This window comes from Acanthochromis polyacanthus, chromosome 16, assembly GCF_021347895.1.
Source record: "Acanthochromis polyacanthus isolate Apoly-LR-REF ecotype Palm Island chromosome 16, KAUST_Apoly_ChrSc, whole genome shotgun sequence".
Classification (NCBI taxonomy): Eukaryota; Metazoa; Chordata; class Actinopteri; family Pomacentridae; genus Acanthochromis; species Acanthochromis polyacanthus.
In genome coordinates this window covers 17491790-17519545 of record NC_067128.1, presented here as the reverse complement: position 1 = coordinate 17519545, position 27756 = coordinate 17491790, and the positions used below count along the sequence as shown (strand labels likewise).

The 27756-nt window shown below is 41.3% G+C and overlaps 1 protein-coding gene across 1 annotated transcript in view; it reads left to right on the top strand.

Moving 5' to 3' along the window:
* ncoa1 (nuclear receptor coactivator 1) overlaps positions 1-26769 on the top strand; it is a 60382-nt gene extending 33613 nt beyond the window's left edge. Inside the window, 21 exon segments of the mRNA XM_051960768.1 lie at positions 1255-1421; positions 3589-3695; positions 3823-4000; positions 5537-5716; positions 7370-7462; positions 7889-8029; positions 8595-8742; positions 9322-9656; positions 9659-10287; positions 10651-10878; positions 12364-12712; positions 13070-13252; positions 13773-13887; positions 13970-14138; positions 14692-15009; positions 15607-15708; positions 16724-17138; positions 17456-17618; positions 17816-17931; positions 17934-18004; positions 18925-26769. Of these exon segments, the coding sequence (XP_051816728.1) occupies positions 1255-1421; positions 3589-3695; positions 3823-4000; positions 5537-5716; positions 7370-7462; positions 7889-8029; positions 8595-8742; positions 9322-9656; positions 9659-10287; positions 10651-10878; positions 12364-12712; positions 13070-13252; positions 13773-13887; positions 13970-14138; positions 14692-15009; positions 15607-15708; positions 16724-17138; positions 17456-17618; positions 17816-17931; positions 17934-18004; positions 18925-19104 (4387 nt within the window). The 3' untranslated portion in view covers positions 19105-26769.
* Positions 26770-27756: the final 987 nt, after the last annotated feature.

Genomic DNA, 27756 nt, shown 5'->3' with positions numbered 1-27756 from the left:
ACATTTCATCGCTTGCTCTGTAAACTTGAGCTCTAATAATTTAAACCACCTGTTGTTTAAAAGACATGAAATTAGAAATAAGTTTCAGTTCTTCACTTTTATGAAGCAGCATTAAGCATGCTGTAAATACTCAGTATAGAAACATTAAATACATTTTTTTTTAAATAATTCAGAAATAGTGTCTCTGTGTTACAGATTATTATATTACACTGGTATATTGTTTTGTTTTTTCCACCTGAAAAATAATCTACTCAGTGCACATTAATCAATCGTAACAGTTCTCTAGTAAAGCACAATTAAAGATTCCTGCTGGAACGTGTATGTTTATGTGAAAAGAAATCAGATTTTTTTTTAAAAAAACCTCAGAACAAAAAAATTAAAGATAATCACATTTAAGAAGCTCCCACCATTGAATTTCACTTCAGTAGGATAATAGCAGCTGTTTCCTTTTTCATTAGTCGGCTAATCGATTAATTGACTAAATATTTTAGCTACCTTAAAGGTCTGTCTTCTTCTTTTCCACCTTTTTACTGTCAGCACTTCCCTCCTGTGCCTCAGTTTTTTCACTCGGAAGGAAACATGAATTATTAAAATTCTTATTGTCTGTGTACATCCTCCTGGTTTCTGATCAGCTTCACATTTGTCTCTGTTTCCAGTGTATTTTGTTTTCAGGGATATTTCAGGGGAAAGTAACTGCTTAGATGTCAATATGAGGAATTTATCAATCATTACTATTGGTTTGATTGTGTGATGTTATTTTCTCTTTTGCTTTTATTAAGATGACCTGCATGATTTTATGTTTTTTTGGTTGTTTGTTGGTAATCATTGTAATTATATTACTACTGTAATAAACATAATGATATTGTCACGTTTATAACGTGTCAGATTGGTGCAAACAGTATAGTTAATGTGGTCAAGTACAGTAGTACTAAACTTTAAATTTTGTAAAGCTAAAACAGTTAAGATATTTTTAATTGGTCAATAGTTAAGGCAGTTTTCAAGCAAAAATGCCCAACATTTGATGATTTTATATTTTTTAATTGATTTGCAGATTTTCTTTGTCTCTTATTATAATAGACAGAATAGCTTTGGACTGTTAAAGCTAATTAAAGATCTTATCTTTTGTCCTGGAAAATCAGTTTTAGCTGAGCAAATACAGCAAATTATTGTTGATTTTTATTTTTTTTTTTCCCCCCCTTGTGTATCTTAAAACCGGAGTCTCATTTTGGCTCCTCAAATGTGTCTTTGCTGCAGTCTAGAGAAGCGGAGACGGGAGCTGGAGTGTCGCTACATCGAGGAGCTGGCTGAGCTGCTGTCATCGAACATGGGTGATATTGCCAGTCTCAGTGTCAAGCCCGACAAGTGCCACATCCTCAAGAGCACCGTGGACCAAATCCAGCAGATCAAACGGCGTGAGCAGGGTGAGGGAACACACACCAAAGTAATCAGCGAGAAGCTTGACCACATGTACTGCTATCAACAACTTTAGACACTTCACTTGTTGTGTGGTTTATGTCTCAGATATCGTTTAATATGCCATACAGAGTGCAACACACTCAACCTTAGTTTTTTTTTAAAGACATACATGAATTATAGTATGTTTATGGCCTGCATACCTTCATTTCAAAGTTATAGTGCCTTGTGAAAGTATTCGGCCCCCTTGAACTTTTCAACCTTTCGCCACATTTCAGGCTTCAAACATAAAGATATAAAATTTTAATTTTTTGTCAAGAATCAACAACAAGTGGGACACAGTCGTGAAGTGGAACGAAATTTATTGGATATTTTATACTTTTTTAACAAATGAAAAACTGAAAAGTGGGGTGTGCAATATTATTCGGCCCCTTTACTTTCAGTGCAGCAAACTCACTCCAGAAGTTCAGTGAGGATCTCTGATTGATCCAATGTTGTCCTAAATGACTGATGATGATAAATAGAATCCACCTGTGTGTAATCAAGTCTCCGTATAAATGCACCTGCTCTGTGATAGTCTCAGGGTTCTGTTTAAAGTGCAGAGAGCATCATGAAGACAAAGGAACACACCAGGCAGGTCCGAGATACTGTAGTGGAGAAGTTTAAAGCCGGATTTGGATACAAAAAGATTTCCCAAGCTTTAAACATGTCAAGGAGCACTGTGCAAGCAATCATATTGAAATGGAAGGAGTATCAGACCACTGCAAATCTACCAAGACCCGGCCTTCCCTCTAAACTTTCACCTCCAACAAGGAGAAGACTGATCAGAGATGCAGCCAAGAGGCCCATGATCACTCTGGATGAACAGCAGAGATCTACAGCTGAGGTGGGAGAGTCTGTCCATAGGACAACAATCAGTCGTACACTGCACAAATCTGGCCTTTATGGAAGAGTGGCAAGAAGAAAGCCATTTCTCAAAGATATCCATAAAAAGTCTCGTTTGAAGTTTGCCACAAGCCACCTGGGAGACACACCAAACATGTGGAAGAAGGTGCTCTGGTCAGATGAAACCAAAATGGAACTTTTTGGCCACAATGTAAAACGATATGTTTGGCGTAAAAGCAACACAGCTCATCACCCTGAACACACCATCCCCACTGTCAAACATGCTGGTGGCAGCCTCATGGTTTGGGCCTGCTTTTCTTCAGCAGGGACAGGGAAGATGGTTAAAATTGATGGGAAGATGAATGGAGCCAAATACAGGACCATTCTGGAAGAAAACCTGTTAGTCTGCAAAAGACCTGAGACTGGGACGGAGATTTATCTTCCAACAGGACAATGATCCAAAACATAAAGCCAAATCTACAATGGAATGGTTCACAAATAAACATATCCAGGTGTTAGAATGGCCAAGTCAAAGTCCAGACCTGAATCCAATCGAGAATCTGTGGGCAGAGCTGAAGACTGCTGTTCACAAACGCTCTCCATCCAACCTCACTGAGCTCGAGCTGTTTTGCAAGGAAGAATGGGCAAGAATTTCAGTCTCTCGATGTGCAAAACTGATAGAGACATACCCCAAGCGACTTGCAGCTGTAATTGCAGCAAAAGGTGGCGCTACAAAGTATTAATGCAAGGGGGCCGAATAATATTGCACGCCCTACTTTTCAGGTTTTTATTTGTTAAAAAAGTTTAAAATATCCAATAAATTTCGTTCCACTTCACGACTGTGTCCCACTTGTTGTTGATTCTTGACAAAAAATTAAAATTTTATATCTTTATGTTTGAAGCCTGAAATGTGGCGAAAGGTTGAAAAGTTCAAGGGGGCCGAATACTTTCACAAGGCACTGTATATAATACTCAGATTATGTTTCTATTTTACATATTCATTTTGTTTTAAAAAATACTAAATAGAAGCTTATCGCAAAGCAGTTTTTTTTTTTTTATTCTCTGGGGATTTTCATGTTTATAGTCATTCAAAATTTCGAAACCTTGAGGCTCTTGTGTATCTGTTTACCTGTTGATGGCCTTCGGTTCCAGCTCTCAAAGTTTGTAACCAGTTTATATTTGTATATTTTATGAATCACTGTGCCTGGATTTGGAGTAAAATTGATTCTGCAGGACAATTGTGTATCTATATTTGCACAATTCTTATTTGAGTTTGTTTCCCCCTGACAGAAAAAGCAGCCCTTCTATCTCCAGATGACGAGGTGCAGAAGAGCGACATCTCCTCCAGTAGCCAGGGGCTGGTGGAGAAGGAGGCACTGGGGCCCATGCTGCTAGAGGTAAACAATACGTACGCAGTAACACACGAAACGTTTCCTCCCGTGGTGTTTGTCCCCATCTAACTCGCACACAAAGTCTGATTTTGTTTTGCTCCTCCTCACTCTGTTCTCTCTCCTGCTCACGTAGGCCCTTGATGGGTTTTTCTTTGTCGTCAACCGGGAGGGCCGCATTGTCTTTGTTTCTGAGAACGTGACGAGTTACCTTGGATACACCCAGGAGGAGCTGATGACATCAAGTGTCTACAGCATCCTCCATGTGGGAGACCACAATGAATTTGTTCGCAATCTGCTGCCCAAAAGCCTGGGTGAGTGAGCTTGACTTAGGGCCTGTGGGTTTTAACTGACACAAGAGTTTGCTGTATTTGCAGTCTGCTATCTCATACCGTATATCCTTGGTTTGAGCTGCCAATAGCTGTTATTCTTAAAAAGATATTCCGTAATTACATTTTCAGTATCTTCAAATTTGACAGTTTCCATGCCAGTGAAACCCATTAGGAAGGCAATAAAACTCAAGGGATGGGTTTTGGCAGCAATGTCTGTATACAGTCCTTAAATGCAGATGATGAACTTGGTTTAATAATGGAAAATACTGTAGCTAAGGAAAATTTGAAGAACTAGGAAGAAAGGTAGGAGGATGAACTGTGTAAATTGTAAATTAACAGAGCTTTGGTGCTGTACCGAAAACTGCAAAATATGTTTGGGGAGGAAAGTGTAGAGAGGCAGCATTTGCGTGGGTGAGTTTGACAAGTGAAGAAAAAATGACTTCACTGTGATAATGTTATTTTAGTTTTGTGCTACAACCTTGTGGAGAGATTATAATGAAAATGGAGCGGGTTTGAGATAACAGAGAGCAGTAGGCGACAAGGTTGTGTTTTTCTGTTGATCTCGTTATCTATTTTAATTTTGTACCATTCATTGCGAGTCTTCTTCTCCCTTAGAAACAGAGTTTTAAAAAAATATTCTCCCACAGACTCTTGAAAATAAACAGATTTTTGTCATATCAGTGAACTTATCCGCACTCAATTTTTCTTGGATCCCGCAGTGTATCTTTTAAATTTTTTGAATGCTTTGTAAGAATTTGCAACCCTTTTATGTTAGTATAAGTTATGTGTTATTGTGATAAAGTGATGATTTGTTATTTTACAGAACCACTCCAAGGTTTCAGACAGATAAAATAATGGGGAAAAAAGGAAAACAGCCCTGGAAATTGAGTGCTTGGACTGATGATATGTAGTTCAGGCATCCTTATTTGAAACCTCAAAATATAGAAGGAGGCAGTGAAAATGCATATGAATGCAAATTAAAGATGCTTCATGAATTAGGCGACATTAGCAGACAACTTCACCTTCTGTTTCCAGCTGTGGCCTCCTGCTTGAATTTGTTTTCTTGACCTGTAATGCATCCCTCTCCAGCGTGATTTTTGAATCAACCAAGGTCAATTTGGAACTTATCTTTTTAAGAGTTAAAAGTTAAATATGCTATCTCATTAACTCAGTGATGTTATTGTATTTATTTTTACTTTATTTAATAAGTTAAGAACGTTAATCTAAATGAGTGCAAGGCCACAGAAGTGTGTTCTTCACTTTCTTTGCACAACACACTTCAATGCAACCCAGCATCAGCATTTATTTAGTGCCACTTTATGCAAATCAGATGAGTATCTGTAGTTTTAGTATTCTTCTAAATTAAAATAACGTGGAACCCTTCATGTTAATTAGCATCAGGCTTAGTAAGTATCCCTGGAGGAGACTTTACAGTGACATAGTGGAAATAAGGCACCTTCTGAACAAGATTCTGGTTGTAGTTTCTCCTCATCAATACTTGCCTCTCTTTTTGTCTAGTAAATGGTATGCCATGGCCGCAGGAACCTGGCCGCAGGAACAGCCACACCTTTAACTGTCGCATGCTGAAGAGGCCACCGGACGAGGTGGATTCAGAGAATCTGGAGGCTCGACAGCAGTATGAGATCATGCAGTGTTTCACCGTGTCCCAGCCACGGGCCATGCAGGAAGAGGGTGATGGTACATGCAAACACACAATGATTACACACAGCCTGGAGGCATTTCCTACTCTGTGTCAATAGATGGTACAATTTTAAAGGAATACAAATACTGAGGAGAGTGATTTCCGATGCTCATGATTTGTTTTGACTTCATTAAAACTGCTGAATATGTATTTATCAGTGTCAGTGTTTGTACTGTACACCATTGCTGATATGTGCAGTGCTGAACTTCAGCAAAGACACCTTATTTTGATATTTTTTGTATAGAGGAAACATTTTACTCTGAAGTGGACTCTTATGGACGCTTTCAGCTTTCTCAACTGCTTTATTGAATTTCTGTGAAAGTATGTCACTTGCTCCACTACTCTATTATTCACCAAAGTAGTGTGGCTGGTGCTGATAACCACGTGCAGAGGATCATGGTACTGTGATGCTTAACATGACCATCCTTCCTGTCTTAATCCATAATATTTTTTAGAATTCTTATTAGAAACTTTACTATTCTGTCAACACTGAATTGTAAAGATTGTGCATGGATCCTTCTTATCAGATAACCCGGCAATCTTTTTGAAGTATTTAGCATTTTGTGGGGTTTAATTCTTGGTCAGAATAAGTAACAACCAGAAAACTGAAACGTCTCTGTCTCGATTGTAAAGGTTAAAATCATCGACAGCCAATAACTGAAATAGTTGTCATCTTGAGGTATCAGCTTTTTGTGCTTGTTTGAGAACTTTCAAACGCAGTGTTCTGCACAGTCTTTCAAAATGTACCACACTAATATGAGTGAAAGGACTTCAGAATGCTTTCAGTCTTTTCGTATTCTAAACTAATTTTAACCCATGTAACCCCCATGAGCCGCCTTTTTGTCAAGAAATATAAATTGACAGAAACACATCTTCAGGTACCTTCACAATGCATATTTCTCTATTTTTCCTGTGTGTTGCATTTGTGTGCTATGTCAGGAATGGATCCAATTTAAGAAACTAATTGCTGTAGCACACAAAAGTGATAGATAATTTTTCCATCCCATTTTTCTTTTCGTTGAACTCATGATTGAAAGCTTTATGTAGTGTTAAAATAAAGTTCACATGGTACACTTTAACAGCTTGTCACTATCTGGACAGTTGGACAGTCACCAGATGGGTGAAGCACTTTTTTATTTTTTTATTTTTTTTGGTGCAGTGGCCTTGATGAATTGTGTGATATAGTTCCTGCATTGCAGACTTACTAGGCTGTTGAGCTCTGCCTGCTTTCAGTCATTTTAATAAGAGCTGGCCTTGTCGATTGTTGCTCCTGTCTATGAGGTCTTTTCTTCAGCGGATCCTGCTTCTTTGAAAGAAAATTTGGCAGGATTTAAGTCTCAGCTTCTTTTGTTTGTCACAGATGTGACTGACAGTTCTGTGAACATATTTCCACGCTTTGATTCACTGAGATTTTTATAGAAAGACCAAAGTTATGGTCTGATTTTTGAGTTTCTGCAGATTGCTGTGTGTTTCTTTCAATCTGTGTTTCAGGAAAATGCTAATTTGTTTGTTAAAACCTAAACCTTTATTACACAATTATCTGCGTCACTGTTTAGCTTAAGTCTAGAGATTTTTCTTTGAGCTGTTCTTTGGTTGGCAGTACCAAACACACACACAATTCTCATCACTTGTTTCCTCTTTTTATTTAGACCTGCAGAGCTGTCTGATCTGTATTGCCTGTCGGATGCCACGCATCCAGCCTGTCAGCACTGAGTCTTTTATCACGAAGCAAGACCCAACAGGTAAAACACACACAGGCATTATAGAGTAATCAGGGTTCCCACACGTCCCTGTATTGTTATGATATGATGAGATTTTTCAAAGGGTAATCTACATCGGCTCAGTCATGGAAATTGATGGGTTACATTGCAGCAAAGTTGCAGAACATTGAAACAGTGTCTTTTTCTACATGGCCTACACATTTCACACATCTACAAATATAATTATTATTTTATATGATATTATACATTTGTATCCAAGTTTACTGACAAATTACAGCCAAAAAAGCAGGAATAGAATTTTATAAAGTGCTCCACAATGGTTTAATTTTCCTTAGAGCCACAATGTGAACCATGAATGTGTGGAAGCAACTGCAATTGTTGAAATCAGTGCAGGCTGATCTATTGTGTACATGTGTGTGTTTGTGTGTGTGTGGTGCTCTAATCCAGGGAAGATCATCTCCATAGAAACTAGTGCTTTGCGAGCGACAGGCCGGCCTGGCTGGGAGGATCTGGTCAGGAAGTGCATCTACGCATTCTTTCAGCCGCAGGGCAAAGAGCCCTCCCACGCCAAGAAGCTGCTGCATGAGGGTGAGTAGCGACAATTGATTGTTCAGCTCCACTCCCAGAAATCATTGACACCTTCTCTGTCAGCTTTGTCATGGTTGCTGGAGTTTCTGTGCTACATCAGTAGCATTATAATAGGCTGAACTGAATGTTAAATTTCAATAACTCTTCCACCTAGCTTCATGTGAACGCATTCAGAGATGATATTCTCCGTACGCTCAATGGTAAATGCTGACGGAGGAAAGGATATTAAAAAATCTAATTCAATTTGAAGCAATATGAATTTGTGTTAACATTATTACCCTGAGTGTAAAATGGTAATGAAATAAAAGGAAGACGGGCCGATATTGAATTACCCCGAACACTAATCAGTTATCATGTAGCTACTGCATTAGACTGATGTAAAGTACCGTGTAGGCCTTAGGGGGAGTCAGAGCTCTTTAAGTCTGGATCCAGATGGGAAATGGAAGAGGTTTAAACAAACAGGAGATGATGCCAAAGCTTAAACCCTATGTTTGCTTCCTACTCTGTCTCTCTCTCTCTGCTTGTGTGCGTGTCTGTGTGTGCATCTGCTGCTTTTTGTCAACAGTGATGACCCATGGCACCGCTATCAGCCCGCTCTACCATTTCACATTAAGTGATGGCACCCCACTCAGCGCTCAGACCCGCTGCAAGTTCTGCTGCCCCCCCAACCCTGACGTACAGCCCTTCATTATGGGCATTCACACTATTGACAGGTACTGTGATGGACACACACACACACACACACACACACACACACACACACACACACACACACACACACAAGAATACACACAACAGGTCCATTTTGAAGCTGAATGCAAAGAATTATTTTGTAACAGGGTAGTGTGCTCGTCTTGAGTGTTAGTGAATACATTCTTGTTTACCTAAGCATTTCACAAAAAGCTGCCCAGTAAACACATTTTTTGGACTCTTGCATATGCCAGTTTGAGTACTTGTACAAAAAATAGGCTATTTCCAGGTTTCTGACCATCCTCTTGTCATGTTTGTGGGTGCACTTGAAGCTTAATTCTATCAATAAGGCTATCATCAATTTTTGCTATAGTCTTCAATTAATGAGAGGGAGAGGTTTTAGAGCAGTAGATACAGCACAATGTAGGCAGCCAGAAATCTACCTCAGCTCTTGGGGTTCCTCAGTTGGTGATGAATAAACAGTGAATGTGAAAGAGTCAGAACCTGAACCCAGAAATGTCAGAGTTGAAAACCCAGATTTGTTTATGTCGATTGTAAAGCATCCGGTTACCGTTATCTTTTCATTTCCTCCTTTCTCCCAGGGAACACAACACTGCTAGCTCTCAGGAAAACACTAACCCTAGCCTTCCACCGATTGTCGGCAATATTGCCCAGACTCCCTCCCGATCCCCTTCCCTTCCTCCCGGCAGTAACTCAACGCAAGGCTCAGGCCTCATCATCGCGGGCCTTCAAACCAACAACAGCAATGCCTCCTCCCATGGACAGAACCCAGCCACACCCACAGGCTACCTGACGCCCAATCGGACGAACTGTCCCCAGCAGGTCAACAGCCCCTCCCCTTTAAGCAGCCCACTCACAGCCACCCCTACCTCTTTTATGTCACCCAGGATGCCACGGGCTAGTCCTGGGTTAGGGGGAGCCCTCGAGTCCCGGGGAACCCCTTCTCTCCCTCCACACCAGGCCTCCATTCCCCATCTGGGGCTCTAAGCAGTGGAGGCAGCCTCAACAGGCAGCAGTCTGGTGGTGACAGTAATAGTGGTGGATCAACAGGGTCTTTCCCCCTGTCCTCTCCAGTCCTTCAGAGACAAGCCAGTACGCCCACCAGCTCCTGTACTCGGCCTCCATCAGCAAAACTCCCAGAGGGAGGTGAGGAGGTGGGAGAGGACTCTGTTAAAGCCCCCCTTCCTTCTGCCTCACAGCTGGGTAACACCAGACTCAATCAGCTCCTGGAAAGCAATGGGACAGCAGTTGAATCTAACAACAACAGCACCTCTTCACCTCATGCTCCTAACCCTTCTCCTGCCCCTCAGTGCCCCGCCTCCCACAGTAGTCTGACAGAAAGACATAAGATCCTGCACCGGCTGCTCCAAGACACAAGTCCCAATGACGCCTCCACCACCACCGAGGAAGGAATAAACAAAAACGACGTCGAGATCAAGAAGGAACCGCCTGCTAGTCCAGCACTGAGTACAGCACCTTCTAAGTCCAGCTCCAGAGAGCCACAAGACCACCAGTTACTCCGCTTTCTCCTCGATACAGATGAAAAGGTGACCGTAACAAATGTATTTTGCATTTCTTCATTTGGCCACACTATTATGACTGCAGCCTCACATACAACCTTCTGTCTTGTCTTAGACTTGTATTGACTTTTGTTTATATCTATCTTTTCTGATTCAATTTTAAAAAATCCTTACGTTTTGTTACGTCAATGTTTATTTTTATTATTTCAGAAACTGGCATAAAATGTTCGAGAAACGGTGCTAAAATGCATTTTGAGTCCATTATTTACTGCTTATGGACATTCCTGATAAATGACTTTGGAATCTGTCACACAAATCGCATATTATTTGACGTCTTGAGTCATGCCGCTGTGGAAAGTGCTAACAGACACCTAATTTTTTTTTTTGAAGGACTTGGGAGACCTGCCACCTCCATCTGCGCTGAGCCTTCAGACAGTTAGAGTAAAGGTAGAGAAGAGAGCCAGCGGAGATGGGGTGGCCTGTGCAGGCTCAGCTGTTGCAGCAGGAGGCACCACCAAACTTCCAGGAGTTTCCAGCAGCTCGACTTGCATCAGCCCTAAATCAAGTCCTGTCGGAGAGAACCGCAGAGACAGCCGCAAGGACAGCAGAGACTCCACGGTACAGTTGTTGATATTAAGATGAGGTTTAGTTTCCCAAAAGTGGTCCTAAAAACTGCATGTCACTGATGTTGCTGTCTTGGTGTGGGTGTCGAGGTGATTGACAAGATTTGATTGCAGGAGAGCAGAACAGTAAAGACCTAACATCAGTATTCCAGCTGAAATACGAAAACTAAAAGCATGAGGTGACTTCCCATTGCAGGAGCTTGGGGCAGGTACATGGTGGGGAATACATTTACTGGAGCAGCCTCAGTCGGCTCTCTCAGCTTTCCTGTTTTCCACTTGGGGTCGGAGCTTATGTTAAAGGCTTTCATTGCAGTGTTGGAGCCAAGAATATTGGATATGATGTTAGCTCCGAGTGCACAAAACTACAAATGGCAGTTACTGGACATAGCTGCAGTTCTATGAGCAAGTAGGAAATAGAACAACGTGGGCTTGTTATGTCAGCCTATATGGTGAATTACATGTTGTTGTTGGTGATGTTTGAGAGAAGACTGCTGCTCAATGAACGCATTGAGAGGGCAGAAAATCAATATTTCTCTGTATCATTCAGTTAGTTTTAAAGTCTTTTACTCACAGTGGTTGTAGTTCATGACAGCTGTTATCATACCGCCTGCTTGATTTCAGGATCAGTTTTGCTTCGCTTTGTTTGCAGAGGTCCAAGTGTTAATTAAATGTATTGTCAAGCTCGCCACTGTTGTGACAAAGCCTAATTGTTGGTTCGGGTTCTGGTTTACCTGCAAATAGGTAAAAAGAAAACTGTGTAAATGTAATGGCGCTGAAGGAGAGCATTTTATCAAATACTGTTTTTATGGGTTGTAAATATAAACAGACAGGATTACAAACTGATGAGAAGCAGATCTTAAGTTGATTTATTGTTCTTATATCCAGTAAAGTATTAGATATAATAGCTTAATATTCAAAACACCAACCTATGTCAGTTTGTAAAACCTTAATACAGCATGATAGGTTTCATTCTTATTCCTTGTCTGTCACAGCCCCAGGCCTAAACTTTACTGAACTCTGTCCACCTCGGCCCAGTCAGTTTTGACAGTGAAATCTCTACTGTAGTGACCCAGTAATCATAACATATCTCCACCCTCATGCATGTCTACCACCTTCAAATTTATAGGCCAAGTGTCAGAAAGAATACTTCACAATTAAGCTTTGGAATTTGCCAGTGTTTAGCTTTGATCATGCATTGGCAGTTGCCTGACAGCTGTTAAAAACCGAGCTGAATGTTTATTTTCGTGGACTTTGTCTCCACTGTAGGCTCAGCTACCAGCTGCAGCTTTTGAGGCCCACTGGCCTTTGACCTTTTGTCTCTTTCCATCTCTCTTATGCTGATCGCCTGCCCCCTGCCCCCTTTCCTCCTTTCCTCCCACCTATTATTCCTTGATTCATTACTGTTTTTTGCACTATTGTACTGTTAATCTGAATCCCTTTATCATTTGTTTGTGCTTCACTATCCACTTCCTGGCTGTAGATATCTGGTGGACCTGTTGACATGGACCCTCTCACCCAGCTGCTGCCTGGCTTGAGAGGCCCAAGTGGGGCCAAACAGGTCAGCGAGAATTCAGCAACCCCTGGAGGAGGCCCCCAACTCCAGTCTCCAGCCCCCCAGGCCCCAGCTCAGCTCCAGAGTCCTGTACCTCAACTCCAGTCTCCCCTGTCCCAGCCCCAGTCCCTTCCCCAGTTGCAGTCCCCGTCTCCTCAGCTTCACTCCCCTTCCCCCCAGCTCAAACTACAGTCACCCACTCAGCTCCAGCCCGGCGAAGCCAGCACTCCCCGCAATGTAAATGTGAAGAGAGAGCCTCCCGGCACTCCTAACAGAGGTACAGTTTCAACTTAACAAGGAGGGAGAGGAATGCAAATAATTCATTGATATCCCACATTTTTAGTCACCATATTCAATCTTTTTTCCTGTGTTCATATTAGACAAAATCCCGCCATGAAAATGATGTTTATCTGTGAATTTCTAGTGATTTTATTGCTTTTAAAATAATTCTATTCTCTCCATTCATTTGTTTATTTGCCTAAACATTGCTGTGCTTTATGCCCTCTGGTGGCTAGCAGAGCGCACTGACTACACTCTTCTACTCTGTGTACTTGTGTACCAATAACATACACTATAGGATTGTGTTGTTTTTGCTATAAATTTGTTTTTCCTTATCCTCGTCTTCTCTTTGCAGGGCTCAGTGATGGTGGCCCGCCCTCTGGCTGCAGCCTCCAAAGCCAGTCATCATTCGACTTTTGCAATCCCGCCACTCCAAGCCAACAACAAGGCCAGGGACAAGGAGACCCCTTCCAGACCCCCAAAGACAGCAGTCCATTTCCAGAAACAGAAGTTCTCAACCCATTCAGTTCAAGCACTGGTACACATGATGGCATAATACAGTCAACAGTTTATTCTACATTCACAACTGTGCGAACCTCTTTGGTCTGAGCTTAAGTATGTGCTGTAAAATGTTAGCAAAAAGAATCTGGGGCAAATATGCTTGTGATGCTTTGAAGCATAACTTGACACTAATTGTTCTGTAGCAGTAAAGTACTGTTGATTTGACCTCTATAGGTTGAGAGTTTCAACTCTGTTACACATGTGACCTGCTGTTGGGTGTGGTCAAAGTGTATTCTGTTTCACACGTAGCCTCGCAAGTGATAAATCTTTGCAGTACGCTTCAGAAAAGAGCAGTTCATCACAGCAAAAGGACACTTTTACCAATCAGTTGAATCAATAAAGGGTTTTTAGCTCATATTTAAATTAACGGTTAGAATATATCAGCTGCAAACTGTACATAAACTGTGTAAAGATATTGCTTTATTATTACATTTTAAGTAAACATTCTGAGCTGCTATTTTTCCCTCAAGAAATATAACCGTTAATTTCTTTTTCAGGCTTAACCAAGATGGATGTGGGAGACTCCCAGTTCCAGGCTCTGGCTCTGTCTGACACCTTGTCTTTTGATGGTCTTGGAACTCCTTTACCGGCTCCTCTGGCATCACCACAAGAGTAAGTATGACTAATCAGGCAAACTAACTATAAATTTCCCATCAAGATTTGTGTAAGAGCCTGTGTCTCTCTTTCTGAGCAGGCAGTGTGTGCCCTCTACGCTGGATGAAGTGCTTGGCCCTCCGACTACACCTGAAGGCCGAAACGATGAGAAGGCTCTTCTGGAGCAGCTCGTCTCCTTCCTCAGTGGGACCGATGAGAGTGAACTGGCTGAGCTGGACAAAGCCCTGGGTATCGACAAACTGGTACAGGTGAGTAAAGATTGTGTTCCTTGAGAGAACTGGGCAGGGGATGTGCACAGGTTTCAGTAATGAGCAGAAGTAACAGTGTTGGTAGGAAAAGTTTCTTGAAACTTGAAAATCGGTGAATCATCAGTAATTGACCGGTGTTGCTATAATTAATCAAACAAACAAAGCAGTTGCTCAGTTGAAGTGTTGGCAGCAGTTGCTGGCTTTTGTTTCATCCATCAAGCTGAATTTGGCAAAAAAAAAAAAAATCCACTGGGTTGCTTTCAAGTAAAACAAGAGCTGTTTCACTTTGCCAGTAACTTGCCCAACTTTACTCTAGTTCTACTGCTCTATCTGCAGTTGTTCATTCTTTATTTAGGAGTGTTTTCAGGGTTTATATCTTTAAATGAAAAGGACAGAATTCAGAATTTCAGAAACGAATTTCCACCGTACTGAATGTATCAAGTTGTTCTATTTGATTGGTTGTGCTCAATTGACACAGCTATGGGCTGTTTTTACTCAAAAGAAATACACCTGTGATACCTTTCTGTGTTCTTTTTTGTCTCCCTCTTTTCAGGGTGGCTGCTTTGACCCTCTGCCTCAAAATTTCCCATCCCAGCAACCCACTGCCACCCCAGTTTCCATGGACTCTAAACTCCCCACCTACCCTTCCCAATTTACACCAGCTCCACAGGCTCAGTTTCCTTCAGAGCTGGCCACGGTGGGACCGCAGGGTCTGGGGTTTGGAGCTCCTCGAGGGGCTTTCCCTGGTGGGACGACAGGCATGGGCCTGAGGCCAGGCATGACCAGACCACAGGGGGTGGGCAGTCAGCTCAGGCTGCCACCCAACCAACTGCGCCTGCAGCTCCAGCAGAGACTACAGGGCCCACAACAGGTGAGGACACAGAGATTTTAGCCTGTGTGACGTGTATTTTACTTCATTAATACTTTGCTGCATTTTGAAATGAAGATGGAGCTGCTATATGCTGCTGCTGCTGTTGGTCCAAAGTGTTTAATGTATATTGTCGGTGCTGCGCACTGTGTTGAGAAAACATTTTAGGTGAAATTTATTTACACAGTTTAAGTGCTGCAAACACAACAGTAATACAATATCCATAACAAGTGAAAGAAAGGAACACTCAGAGCTCTTTACTAAAGTATTGACTAGTAGCTCTCACTATTTGCCCAAATCATAGTACGTCGTGATGAGTCTTCTGATTTCATTAAGCCAATATTGATTAGAGTGCTCTTCAAATAACTCTCTGCTTCCCTCTCCTCCCTCATCACTAATATTACTCTCATCTCCCTTCCTGTCATTCTCCTCTTCTTCTCTGTCCCCCAGTAATATTACTTTTGTCAATGATCTAATTTATCCTTCTATTAAATTCTGCCTTCACTCCACTCTATTATCGTCTCTCTGCTCTCATCCTTCAACACCTGCCTGACTTCTGCTCATTTAATTTCTCTCTCTCTCTCTGTCCCTCGGACTCAGCTCCAGAACCGGCTGGCAGGCATGAATCCATTTCCAGGAGGAGCCCAGCATGTGAACATAGGCATTCGTCAGGGGGTTCAGCAACCTCAAATGCCCTCACAAGTGAGTCATTGTGGCAGCAAATGCAACTCTGCTCGCCACCCACTGCTGCTTTTGTACAGAGCCTGAAAGACTACTAAAAGGATTTGTTTACATGAATTCAACTACTTTACTAAAATATCACTTAGAGCTGCTATAATCAATATTTTATACCTGCGCATGTGTATATGAACAGAAATCGGGCAGGACCTATTAACTGAAGCTTCAGCATCTTTCAGTGTATTTTGTTTTTTAACATTTTGGTTCATTAGCACCATTCCTCTCAGAGTCATCAGCAGCAGGCGGCTATTTTGAGTGAAACCACTGTAAGATTGTGATTAGCTGGTGAACATAGTGAAGCTTTCAGCAAGAGTTGAGAAGATTACTCCCTTCAGGAGTCGATGAAGACCAAAACAAAGTTTGGATCTGTTAAACGGACAGAACTGCTTTCTTAAATACTGTGATGTTGCTCTGTAAAAGCTAAATCAGCCGGTATGAGTTTGCCATATCAACATAAAAAACTGGGATAATACATGTCAGTTCGCAGCTTGTTTCTTCTGCCTCCAAGTGGCCAAATAGTCAGGTTGCTGCTCGAAGTAGAATGTAAAATTAATTGATTCACATTGAAAAGTGAAGACATTTAAGCAATACTACAGGACTCTATTTATTCAAGCAAAGAGTTTTCTATTTCTTTTTGTGTTGTCTTCTTTGTCTGCAGGGAACCATGTAACATAAAATGAGCAGCTAAAAGCTACACTTGATGCAAAGAAAATTAGACATGACTGCCACACTACATTAAACCAGATTTTATGCTTATTCTTTGCTCTTTGCTGTTAAGTTGCTCTTGCATTGACTTTTAATTGTGATTATGTCTGTACCTTGTAAATTTGAAGCCTGCACATTCTCTGTACAAATCAGCTCTTTGTGTTTATAACAATGTAATATAAAGCAATAATTTATTGTATATTGAATCGTGTATTTATTCTGAAAACAGAGACTGTGTTCTGTGTAACATGCTCTTCTCCATCCTCTCTCTCAGCAGCCTCCACTGAATGCCCAGATGCTGGCCCAGCGTCAGAGGGAACTCTACAGCATCCAACACCGCCAGCGCCAGCTTTTCCAGCAGAAGGTCATGCTGATGAGACAGAACATGGCAGGCGCTCCCACTGGAGCTGTGGGGCCCGTTGGAACTGCCAGGGCTCCAAAAGCTTCACCCACAACGCCGCAACAGCAGCAGCAGTTCAACTTCCCACCAGGGTACAACCCGATGACGGGAAACCCCCCTACCTCACCAAGTCACTTCAGCCCCATGTCTGGGGGCCCTCTGGATAACAAACTGTCCGGCAGAGTTCCCCTGAATAACCAGACGCTGATGAGCGGCGTGCAGGGCCAGTTCAACAGCACCGTCAACTCCTCATTGCAGCAGGGCCTGTTTCAGCAGTTTGGAGGGTCTGGTGAGTTCCAAGCTAATAATCCAGCACAGTTTCTTATGATTAAAGTAGTAGTTTTGTTACTCTGCCTGTAAACAAAATATTGTTTTCCACATATCTAGTTATTACAAACGTTTGACCTTTTTGTGGTGGTTGGTTGGTCTTCTGCAGCGAACAGGACATGATGCATCTCGTCTTTGCACAGTAGATTTTAAATAGCACATCAGGACACAGGCTCTCTCTTACCTCTCAAATGCCTCAGACTGAAATTATGAATAACATTGAATGCATGCAATACATACTCACTTCTTAGTAACACTCATTAATGTTTTCTGTCACAGCTGTGGTCCAACAAGACCCACCTTTCCCTCCTGAAATGAGCCCCACCAGCCCATTGTTGTCACCTCAGAACTCCACCTCCCAGAGTCCTCTGCTTCAGCAGGCCCCTCCTCCTGGCTACCAGTCACCAGACATGAAGAGCTGGCAACAGACAGGCATGGGCAGGTTAGAAAAGTGTTTTTTTTAAGGGAAGTTGAAGAGTTGTAAAGGAAAGAGGTTTTTGCAAGTGTTTTATTAAGTAGCAATGATTTATTATTCTTCGTGGCTCAATAACTATTGATGATTTATGTTCCATGTGTTTGTATAAATGAGAGTTTAAGTGAGTTTTAAGTGCCGCCTGTGATTCTGTGTTTGTGTCGCAGCCTGTTCAGTCAGTCAGGGCAGAGTACGGGGCAGGCATTTGGCCAGCAGGGGGTTTACAACAACATGAGCATCACCGTCTCCATGGCTGGAGGCTCGGGAGGCGTCACCTCATTACCCCCATGGGGCAGCCAGTTGGTATAAGCAACAGTAACCTCAGTAACGTCGGTTCAGTGTGCAGTGACCAGCAAGTGAGTGACTTTTAACCTGACACTTCTGAAGGTTCGATGTCCTGTATTTCCATCCACCAGCCTAATGACCACCAGAGTTTATGGTGTTTGTTTTGAATTTGATTAGTAAGTAAAAAGATGAACAGCTCTTTTTAAAGTGGATGTTTTAATTGATTATGCTTAAGTGACTTCTCTGCTTGTCTGTTTAATATAGACTATTTCTTAATCCAGAAGTAAAAGTAGTGCCCAACAAATGCTTTCTTTTCTCTTATTTAAGAACTATGCTCTTATTTGTGAACTATACCATCTTGCACTCTGCAATTCATATCTACTGTGATATATTCTTTTATCTACCTCATTGCTATATTGCACCTACTTTTCATTCATATTTGCACTATGTATGACATATTTGCACTAGTATGTTACTGAGCTGTGCATTTTCTCTTATTTCTCTTTTTTTAATTCTTCTATTACTTGCTCTAGATTTGTATATATATTTGTCCCTATTTCTTTATTACGTCATTGTTGCACTGCCTGCTCTACCTGCCTTTTTAATTCCCCCCTGGGGACAAATAGTTTTCTGAATCTGAATGAATCTGAATCTGAACATTTGCTAAAATGTATTTCCCAACTGTTATAGGAAGGTACTGACTCTTGATTTTTAAAAAAACAAATATGACTCTCCATTTTTGAGCCATTTTTAAAGATGTGCACTGATCAGACATGACCCATTGCCAACTTCTTGGACATGTACAATGTTAGGCAGGTGATTTTTAGTGTTGTGACTGAAGTGTGCATCTTTAAAAGTAACCGAGACTCAGCTCTGTAGACAGGAGAGGAAAGTGAGTGTTGGTTGTAGTAATTTAACGATGCAGCCAAAAGTCTGCTGTAACAAACTTGTGGGAGAGTCCATGTATCATTTCTGCTTGTGTTTAATGTAGGTGCAGCAGGTTCAGGTGTTTGCGGACGTCCAGTGCACAGTGAACCTCGTGGGCAGTGACTCTTACCTGAACCAGGGCTCTATCGGAGCCGCGGCCTCCCAGAAGGGCCCCGGACCGCAGGGCTCCCAGAACAACCAGGCCCAGCAGAAGAGCCTCCTCCAGCAGCTGCTCACAGAGTGACGCCCCACTCCCTCAGCTCTCCTCCTCCCTCTACTTCTCACTTCTACGCCTCCTCCTCGGAGGTCGGTGCACCAGACCCATTGCTGTCTCTGTCTCACCTTTTGGATGGATGGTTGGATGGATGGAAGGATGGATGTTTGGACGGCCACAGAGTAGGCTCAGAGAGGTCCGGCTGTCGGTGGAGTTACGCAGCCTAACCACTTCTGTGCGGGGGGGATTCGAGGCTGGTTGTTTTACCGCCCAGTACTTTAAGAAAAGACGCAAGTCAGAAGGAGCAGCAGTGTATTTAAACCTGCCTGTCTAATCTGTCTGACAACCTGTCTGTCTGCCTCAGCCTATTAAAGGCAGTGTTGTCTTGCTGCTCATTCCTTGGTGACCTACTTCCTGCTTCCTGACCCAAGAAAACAACTGCAACATAATTGTAGATTTGCCAAGTTGTCGTCACTGTCAAATCAGGGCCGGCCTCCTTCTGTGTTTTGTTTTGTTTTTGTTTTGTTTTTTTCTGATCGGACAGTTTCTGTCTGGTCGTCGCAGCAGCAGTGCATCTTGGGAGCATGAGTTCCAGTATACAGCTGGGCTCAGCGTTGAAGTGTGGGAGTATCCCACACTGCAGCACCTCTGGCTTTTATTTTTGGTTTTGGTTTTCCTCTACCTGTCTCTCAGCGATGTGGGAATGTTAAGGTTTCAGACCTCTGTGGCATTGTGGGATAGAAGCTCAGTATCAGCTGGTTCTGTGACTGTTTCTCTCTATCAGCTACAGTGCCTGGTGGAAGTTTGAGTTTTTCCCAAGCTCTGCTTCTTCTTCTACATATTATTCTATTACGTCTTCTGTTATTCTTTGTTTGTTTGTTTTTTGGGTTGAAATGTTTTTTGTTTGTTTAAAATCTTCTGCTCTCACCGTCATCATCATCATCATCTTCATGATCATCAGAACAAGCTTTGACAACAGCCAGGATGGATGGATGGATGGATGGATGGGAGACAGACGGGATGCTGCTCAGTTTGGAACTTACGTGTCTTTCTCCCCCTGGGAGGAGGTTTTATTTTTATTTTTTTTTCAAAGTATAAAAAAGACTGTTATGATTATTTAACTGTCTGTCCGTCACATTTTACCCCTCACCTCAGCAGCTGTGAATACAGAGCCCTGTTGGGTTCTCTCTCTCTCTCTCTGTGTATCTTTCATGCTATCTCTCGGCCTATCAGTGTTGTTTGCCATGTGCACCATGCAGGCGGGTAGTATTGTACAGTACAGAAGGACAAAGACTTGGGGATGAGCTCACTCTTCTATTGTAACTGCTTTCCTTTCAAAAAAAGTGTAATTAATTGATTACTCAGAACAGCAAAGCTATGTATAATGTGATTCGATCCAGGTTTTTGTAGTTTCCTTTTTTTGAAAACTGTTCTAAAAATGTCAGCTCATGGTTTATGGAGATTCTTTTTTTGGCATCATAATATTGTAATACCGCAACATGTTGAAGTGGCGGAGGATTCCAGCTTCTAAAATGTGAAAAATTTGAAGCGATTGATTTTTTTTTTTTTTTTTTTTTTAAATAGCTAAATCTTGCTCCTGTTGGTGTCCCAGCCAGCGCCACATGCAGCCACACTTTCTGAAAAAAATATGGGTTTGATTGCTTTGCTTTCTCTTGTGGTAACCAGGGAGCTAGTTAGCCATCTTTTTTTGCTTTCTCCTCTTTTTTATTCTTATGTATGTACAATACTTTCAAAAGACTTTTCAGACAGTAAATGTGTTTGTAACCATTGTATAAAAGAGCATAATGATACCTTAGGCGTGGTTCTTTGCTGAGACTGCGTAGCTCTGCTGATGCTAACGGTACCGAACCGCATTGACATTGTACCTGCAGTCACAGCAAACGACGTGCTTTTGGGTATTGTTCCTATATAATGACATTTAAGTAGAGGCTTTAGTAATAGAAGTTCCTAACAAAGATGTGATGGATAATTAATTTAAAGGTGTCATGAATTTGAATCAAAACAGGAAGGGTTGAGTCACCAGAAAACACCACCAGTTCCTTTCATTTTCTCCTCACCTCCTGCAAACCTGTTTGATCAGTGTTGTTCCCATTGAGGATTATTTGTTTTGGGATTCAACCCTCTTCTCCCTACACCTCTGGTTCCCTGACGAAGACTTCACTCCGCTGGCTACATACACTTACAGTTTTCTGTTGACTACTGTTGCTCAGTCAGACACTGTCTCTCTAAGCGATAAGAGACCTTTCAAAAAAAAAGAAAAATCACTTTTTCATACACCTAGAAATTGCGCTACTTCAGTAGAAAACAAGAAGGAAACCGTTGCTGAGACTTTGCCTCTGAATGCTCTTTACATGACTAAATTATTGTGAAGATGTCCACTCAGTCTCTGAGTTAGGCCTGTTTTAATGCAAATCCTAAATTAGTCTGACACGCCCCACCTAGAGGCTTCAGTTGTAGGATACTAGACATCATCTGAAAGGACAGAAATCATAGTGGTTTTACTGGTCTTTATCAGGGAGCATCCAGTGATTTCTAACAACCAAGTCTGTGCTCCAGCACAGCATCCGATGTTACCTGATTGAAGCAGTCCTGTGCGAGTCCTTGGTGGTGGTTCATGGTTTCTGTTCCTTCCTGAGACTAGTGGAATCTGTGGAGAGGGTTTTGCACACATCGCAGACCTCGCATTTAGATATTAGGACGTTTCATCACCCCTTCTAAATGGGTTTTTTGGACTACCTAACTTATCACTCACATTAGGTCAACAGCATAGAGTCTGATGCTATTTCTATGGAATAGGGCTTTCCTGTGTACTGTTTTTACAGAGATACTTCACCGTATGCAACGTTACTCAGATATAGAGGGATAGTATGCAAGGTCAACATTCCACCCACCTCCAGTGTTGTACGATGCCAGAACCACTTTGTGCTCAGCTGTGATGCTCTGTGTGGGTTTAGAAATGTGCAGATCTATACACTGTGTATCCAAAGAGTGGCCCAGGAACAGACGCAATCTTTAAACTCTTACAGACAGGACTCCTGTCTGCTGATCTTTACCTTCGACTGTTTTCACACTGTGAACAGCTCGTTTGATCGATGGTTTAATGACTGCAGGGCTCCACAGTGTGTAATCGTCTGCAACCAAGTGTCAGGGAAGCCTTGTACATTTTTCTGCGTTATCCTAAAACCCGCTTTCACCGGCTAAATTTGACCTTTTGCCAGTGTTGCATGTTCTAGATTTGACATTGTTGGCTGCCTGGCATGTCTTGGGTTCTAAAGAGAAAAAGACAAGAAAAAAAATAACTGTCTTGTCTGGGCAATTTTTGAAAATAGTTCAAATTTATCATCATCATCAAAACCCAAAGTCATATTTTACATAATTTTTTTGTAAAGCAACAAAAACATCCTCACCGGTGAGGCTAAAACCAGCACATTTGTGTGTTTTTTGCTTGATAACTGACCTGAACAAATAGCTGCTAATCAAATTAGTTGGTCATTTTAAGTTGTCTGTGGCGCATTGACTTCCTTTCACTTTCACTTTGACCTGCAAGTAACTTCGAATTTTCTACTTCGAAACTGAGATTTTGTTACTACTCTTTAATTATGGATCGGCAAAAAAGCTCTGAACAGTTCAGGACAGTAATTTATTAGCAAACTGAGAATAATCAGCTGTTTTTATTAAACCTGCACAGCTACAGGCCTCTATTGATTTGTTCAAATCCTGACTCTCGGCCTGTTCAACAACAAGGAACAACAAAACTGTTTGATTCCCAACTGTGAAGCCCTTGATCTCCAGCACTTAATTTCTGCCCCATTTTGCACTTAACTGGAATAACAGAAAGAGAAATCAGTAAATGGGCCGCACAGTGGATCAGTGGTTAGCACTTTTGCCTTGCATCTAGAAAATCCCCGGTTGGTGTCCCGGTCTTTCCGGGATCTTTGTGCATGGCGTTTGCATGCATGTACCGGGTACTTCGACTTCCTCGCACAGTCCAAAAACATACCGAGGTTAACTGGTGATTCTAAATTGCCCGTAGGTGTGAATGTGAGAGTGATTGTTTGTAGCCCTGTGATAGCTGGTGTCCCTGCCTTCACCCTAAGCCAGCTGGGATAGACTCCAGCCCCCCATGACCCTAATGAGGATTAACCGGTGTATAGAGAACGGATGGACAGACATCGGTAAATGAGAAAATAGAGAAATCTCCACTCATGTTCCCTCAGTTGCGGCCTCTCTGCGAGCTCGATCCTGTTTTCAGTGTGAGCGCAGCAGTCAGACGCTCCTGTGCCACTGTTTGGTCCCTTTAAATACACAGACAGAAGTTGCACAAAGTGGACGAATGTATTTTTGGAAGGTTTTCCGTCAGCCTCCTCTTCTTTTTGTGATGATTTCACACATACAGTATTGACACCCCACCTCTTCCTCTCACTTTACTGCGTGGAATAGGCATTCCTATGGAAGTGGTTTCCTCTCCAACCCCGTTAAATGCAGAAACTCATCAGCAACTGTCAGCTTACCCTGCAACAACATGCCAAATACAAGCAATGCATATGTAAGATTTTTTTTTTTTATGCAACAGCCATTCAATGGAAGCGACAGTCCCTCCTACATCACTACAACGAACAGGTACCAGGTTAGGTTCTTTTATAACATTTGTTTCGAGATGTTAACATAATGTATATAACAGAGAAATGTGAATATGTATTTGTTCAGAATCAACAAAAAAGTAGTGCTCCGAGTTTGTGGTAAATAACTACTCGCCTCCGTCATGTTTTTATTTCATGTTTTGATTTTCTACTTTTTTTATTTTTCTGATGATGTATGTATGTATTTGACTATCAGTGAGTGCGTCTGTATGTGTGTAAGTGATTAATACTGTATATCTGGTGTTCTCTAAGATGGAAAAGTCGAAGATGTCCTTTTTGATTCTTTTCTTCTTTTACTCTTTAGACCCTGCACAGTACCTGTGGGTGTTTCAGATAACTATGCCAGAGAATGGTTTAGCGACTGCTGAATGTGATTTTACTGAGAGAGAAGCAGTGTGGACTGGCTTTTTGTACGGGTTAATTGTTTTTTTGGGTTTTTTTTTTTTCAATAAAGGCCATATTATTTAATTTTCTCTGTTGTCAAAAGGTTTAAGCAGATCTGGGAGAGTGGAGCCTTGGTTTTATGGAGAAGCATTACCTGGTTGTTGTGTATATGAGCGGGCTTTGTTTTATTTTCTAACTGCCTGACTGATGTAGCCTTTTTGCATTCGTCGGTAGTAAATGACCAAAGCTTCAAGATGTTTGATGGATATCATATGCAAACCTCATCATCACTGGACAAGACATAATGTAGCGGCCCTTTGCTGATCTCTCACACGGCGATGTTCTGCTGCTGCTGCTCACTGTTTTTGCATGTTTGTCCTTCCTGACTCGTTTCTTTCTCTAGACACTGTCTGTCCTTTAAAGTGGCCTATCAGCAAACAATCTGTGTGATGTCCCAAAGTTAGGTCAGTTTAGAGACGTCTCCACTTTGCCAGTGAGGTCTTTTTTAGCCCCAAGTGCTATCACTCGTTTACAGGAAGAAGAAGAAAAAAACAAACAGAAAACATTGCAACCGTTAGCTATGCACCTTACTGAAACAAGCATTTCCTCACGTTGACTTGGATATGTAGAATTAACACTGGAGCAACACTTTCATAGGCAACACCGCAACAAAAAAGCCCCACAGTGGGATTGTTCCTGTCGATCTCTGATGACCTTTCTCAGCTTTTAATCTCATTCTTAGGAGAGAAAAAAACACACTTTTTTTTTCCATTAACAGAATACTTTATACCAAACTTGAGGTGCCTCGTGTATATACTTTCTGCAGTAAAGACTGCTCCTTTGCTGTTTAACGATAATAACCTTGTTAACCAGGGTTTTTTTTAAACCTTTTTTCACCTTTATAAAAAAAAGTTTACTGTATAAATGACTTTTTTACACACATAGAAGATTAATCAAATTATTCCAGGAATTTGCAAATACAATCTAATTTTGCACTTTATATCGGATTTACTTGGAGTGAAAAGGCCATCAGAAACTGTCTCAATCGGATCAGTATTTGGAGACAGACTAAGTAACATCCCCTGAATGTACCAGGAAAATGATAGTTTTAGTAGTTTAATTTGAAATAAATGAATTGCTCAGGTTCTTTATGAAGAACTCGACTTTAGTGGATACCCATGATCCAAACCATGACTAAAAATTGTACTTCTTTGTAATGTATTCTTCTCTCTGTCTTTCTCTAACTTACAATCCTCAGTATAAATACTATGCTAACGCTCTTCAGGTGACACCCTCCCCTCCTTTGCCCGCGCTGTCGGCCGACGCCGGGCAAACTGTTGAAACCCTCAGCTCGAACTCTCAGAACATTCCTGCTCACGACCGTTTCAGCAACACTTTGCTCTGTAGCTGCTCTGCGTTCGCTTTTTTTTTTTTCCTCAAACCATGGCGGACGCTCGCTTTGTGTTAGTCGTGTGAGACTTCACCTCCACTATCTCGCAGTGCACTGACATAGATGACAACACGCCAGCTTGTGTTGCACGTCGTCCTTGTTTTGCTCGTCTTGTCTCACTTTGCCTGTTTGTGGAGTTTTCAGTGGCGTGCTCATACCGGGATCGGGCTAATGACTGGAGCGGGTTGCCATCTTTTGGGGATGGAAAAGCTCTGATGCTTACATTGTGTTCCTCCTGGCAAAGCAGGTTATATATTCTCGCTTGTCGTTGGTCCAGAATGGTATTTTTTGCGCCACCGAGACACTCCGTGGTTTTTAAGTCCAACTCATTCCTAATGCAGGTGTTCAAAATGTAATTTCAGCTCAGTGTAACAGTTGCCACAGGATCAGTTGTATTGTAAGTGCAGCCTTACTGGGACTGAAGTTGATATGGTTCAGAGATTTTTCAAAGAAGGCTTCTTATTTACTCACCACTTTGTGTTGTTTTTGGCGGCGGTAATGCTTTCTCTGAAGAATTTGAGAAAAAAAAACCCAGAAAGACCAAGGTTCCACTGTCTCCCTTGTACAAATTAATATAAATAAATATATATATAAATATATATTATACATTTTACTCATTTTTGTCCAGTTTTGTATATTACACTCATGTAAAGTTTGTTTTTAAAGAGGCATCGGAGCAGCTATTACAAGACAATATGAGTGACAATGTTCATCTGGGAGAATTTTATGCATGTTATATTTTCTCTTTTTCTCTGTCTCTTTTAACACCCCTCAACCCCCCCTGTTCAGGTGTGTAACATGAATATAAAGAAATCTACCTTTTCTTTGGAATGTTGTAGACAATCAGTCTCAGGCCGGGTCCAGTCCCTGCAGGGAGTGACAGCCCTGTAGGCTCACAGACAAACAAAACTTTTTTTTTTTTGTTTGACAATTTAAAAAAAGAAAAAACTTTATTTGCATCTACTGGAAGTCTAAATTCGGAGGTTTGTTCATTCATATGTTCGTGGCTGCTCAAGTTTACACACACACACTTCTCTACTACACTCAAAACACAAACACCTCGTGCATTTGATCCCTCTGCTTTTTTTTTCCAAGGTGAGGATGCCAACCTTGAGGAAATGATGCTTTGACTAACAAATCTATAACATCTATGAATGTGGGAATGCAACACATTGCAATAAAAGCACCATTTGAAATGCAGACTGTCGTCCCTGTACGTTCTTCATTCCCCTGAAATTATGACGCCCGTTTTCTTCTTTTCTTTAATTTGCCAGAACCAGTTGTTCATTTTACAGCCGATACGACCGGTTCAAGAAGTGGCTGCATCGTAAATGTGGTGGAAACAGAAGCTAATGAGGGGAGAAGAGCTTTACCTGAGATATGATTGTTTTATTTCACTGCCGTGACAGAGTCATCTTTACTTAAACCTCAGGTGTCAGTACTTCTGTTTGATCAAAAAGGCATCAGAATATTAGATGGAATATTGTGTTATATGTAAAAAAGGTAAAAACATTGGGAATCGCAGCAAATGTCTCTACAATGATGTTTTACTCATTAGATACAGTAAAAAATAATTTTCTCTGATTTAACTACATGATTTCCGCAATTTACTAACACATGGAATATCTGTACAATAACAGCATTTATTATTTTAATTCTTTGTCTACATATTAAACTTAATTGACATTTTCCAGTCCTTAACATACAAATTTTTTTCTTTGAAATAACAGCAAATACCTATAAAAAAATTTTTTTCCTCAAATGAATAAAAAGTAATTGCAGTTTTATGGTCGATGTGACGGGAGAACAAATTACCATGAGTGAAAATACAGATTTGGGACGTGGACATTAATAGTTGATCCCTATTGAAGTAAAGCATGTTGTTTCAGATATAATGCAAAAACAAGTTTGCTGTGCTTTTTATCAATTTTATATGTTTTGCAGACTTTTTTTTCTTTAGAAAACCACTAAGTATTAAAAATCTACACTCAACAAAAATATAAATCCAACACTTTTGTTTTTGCTCTCATTTTTTTCTGAGATGAACTCAAAGATCTAAAACTTTTTCCACATACACAATATCACCATTTCTTTATTGTGGGCAGTCTAAGGCACACCTGTGCACTAATCATGGTGTCTAATCAGCATCTTGATATGGCACACCTGTGAGGTGGGATGGATTATCTC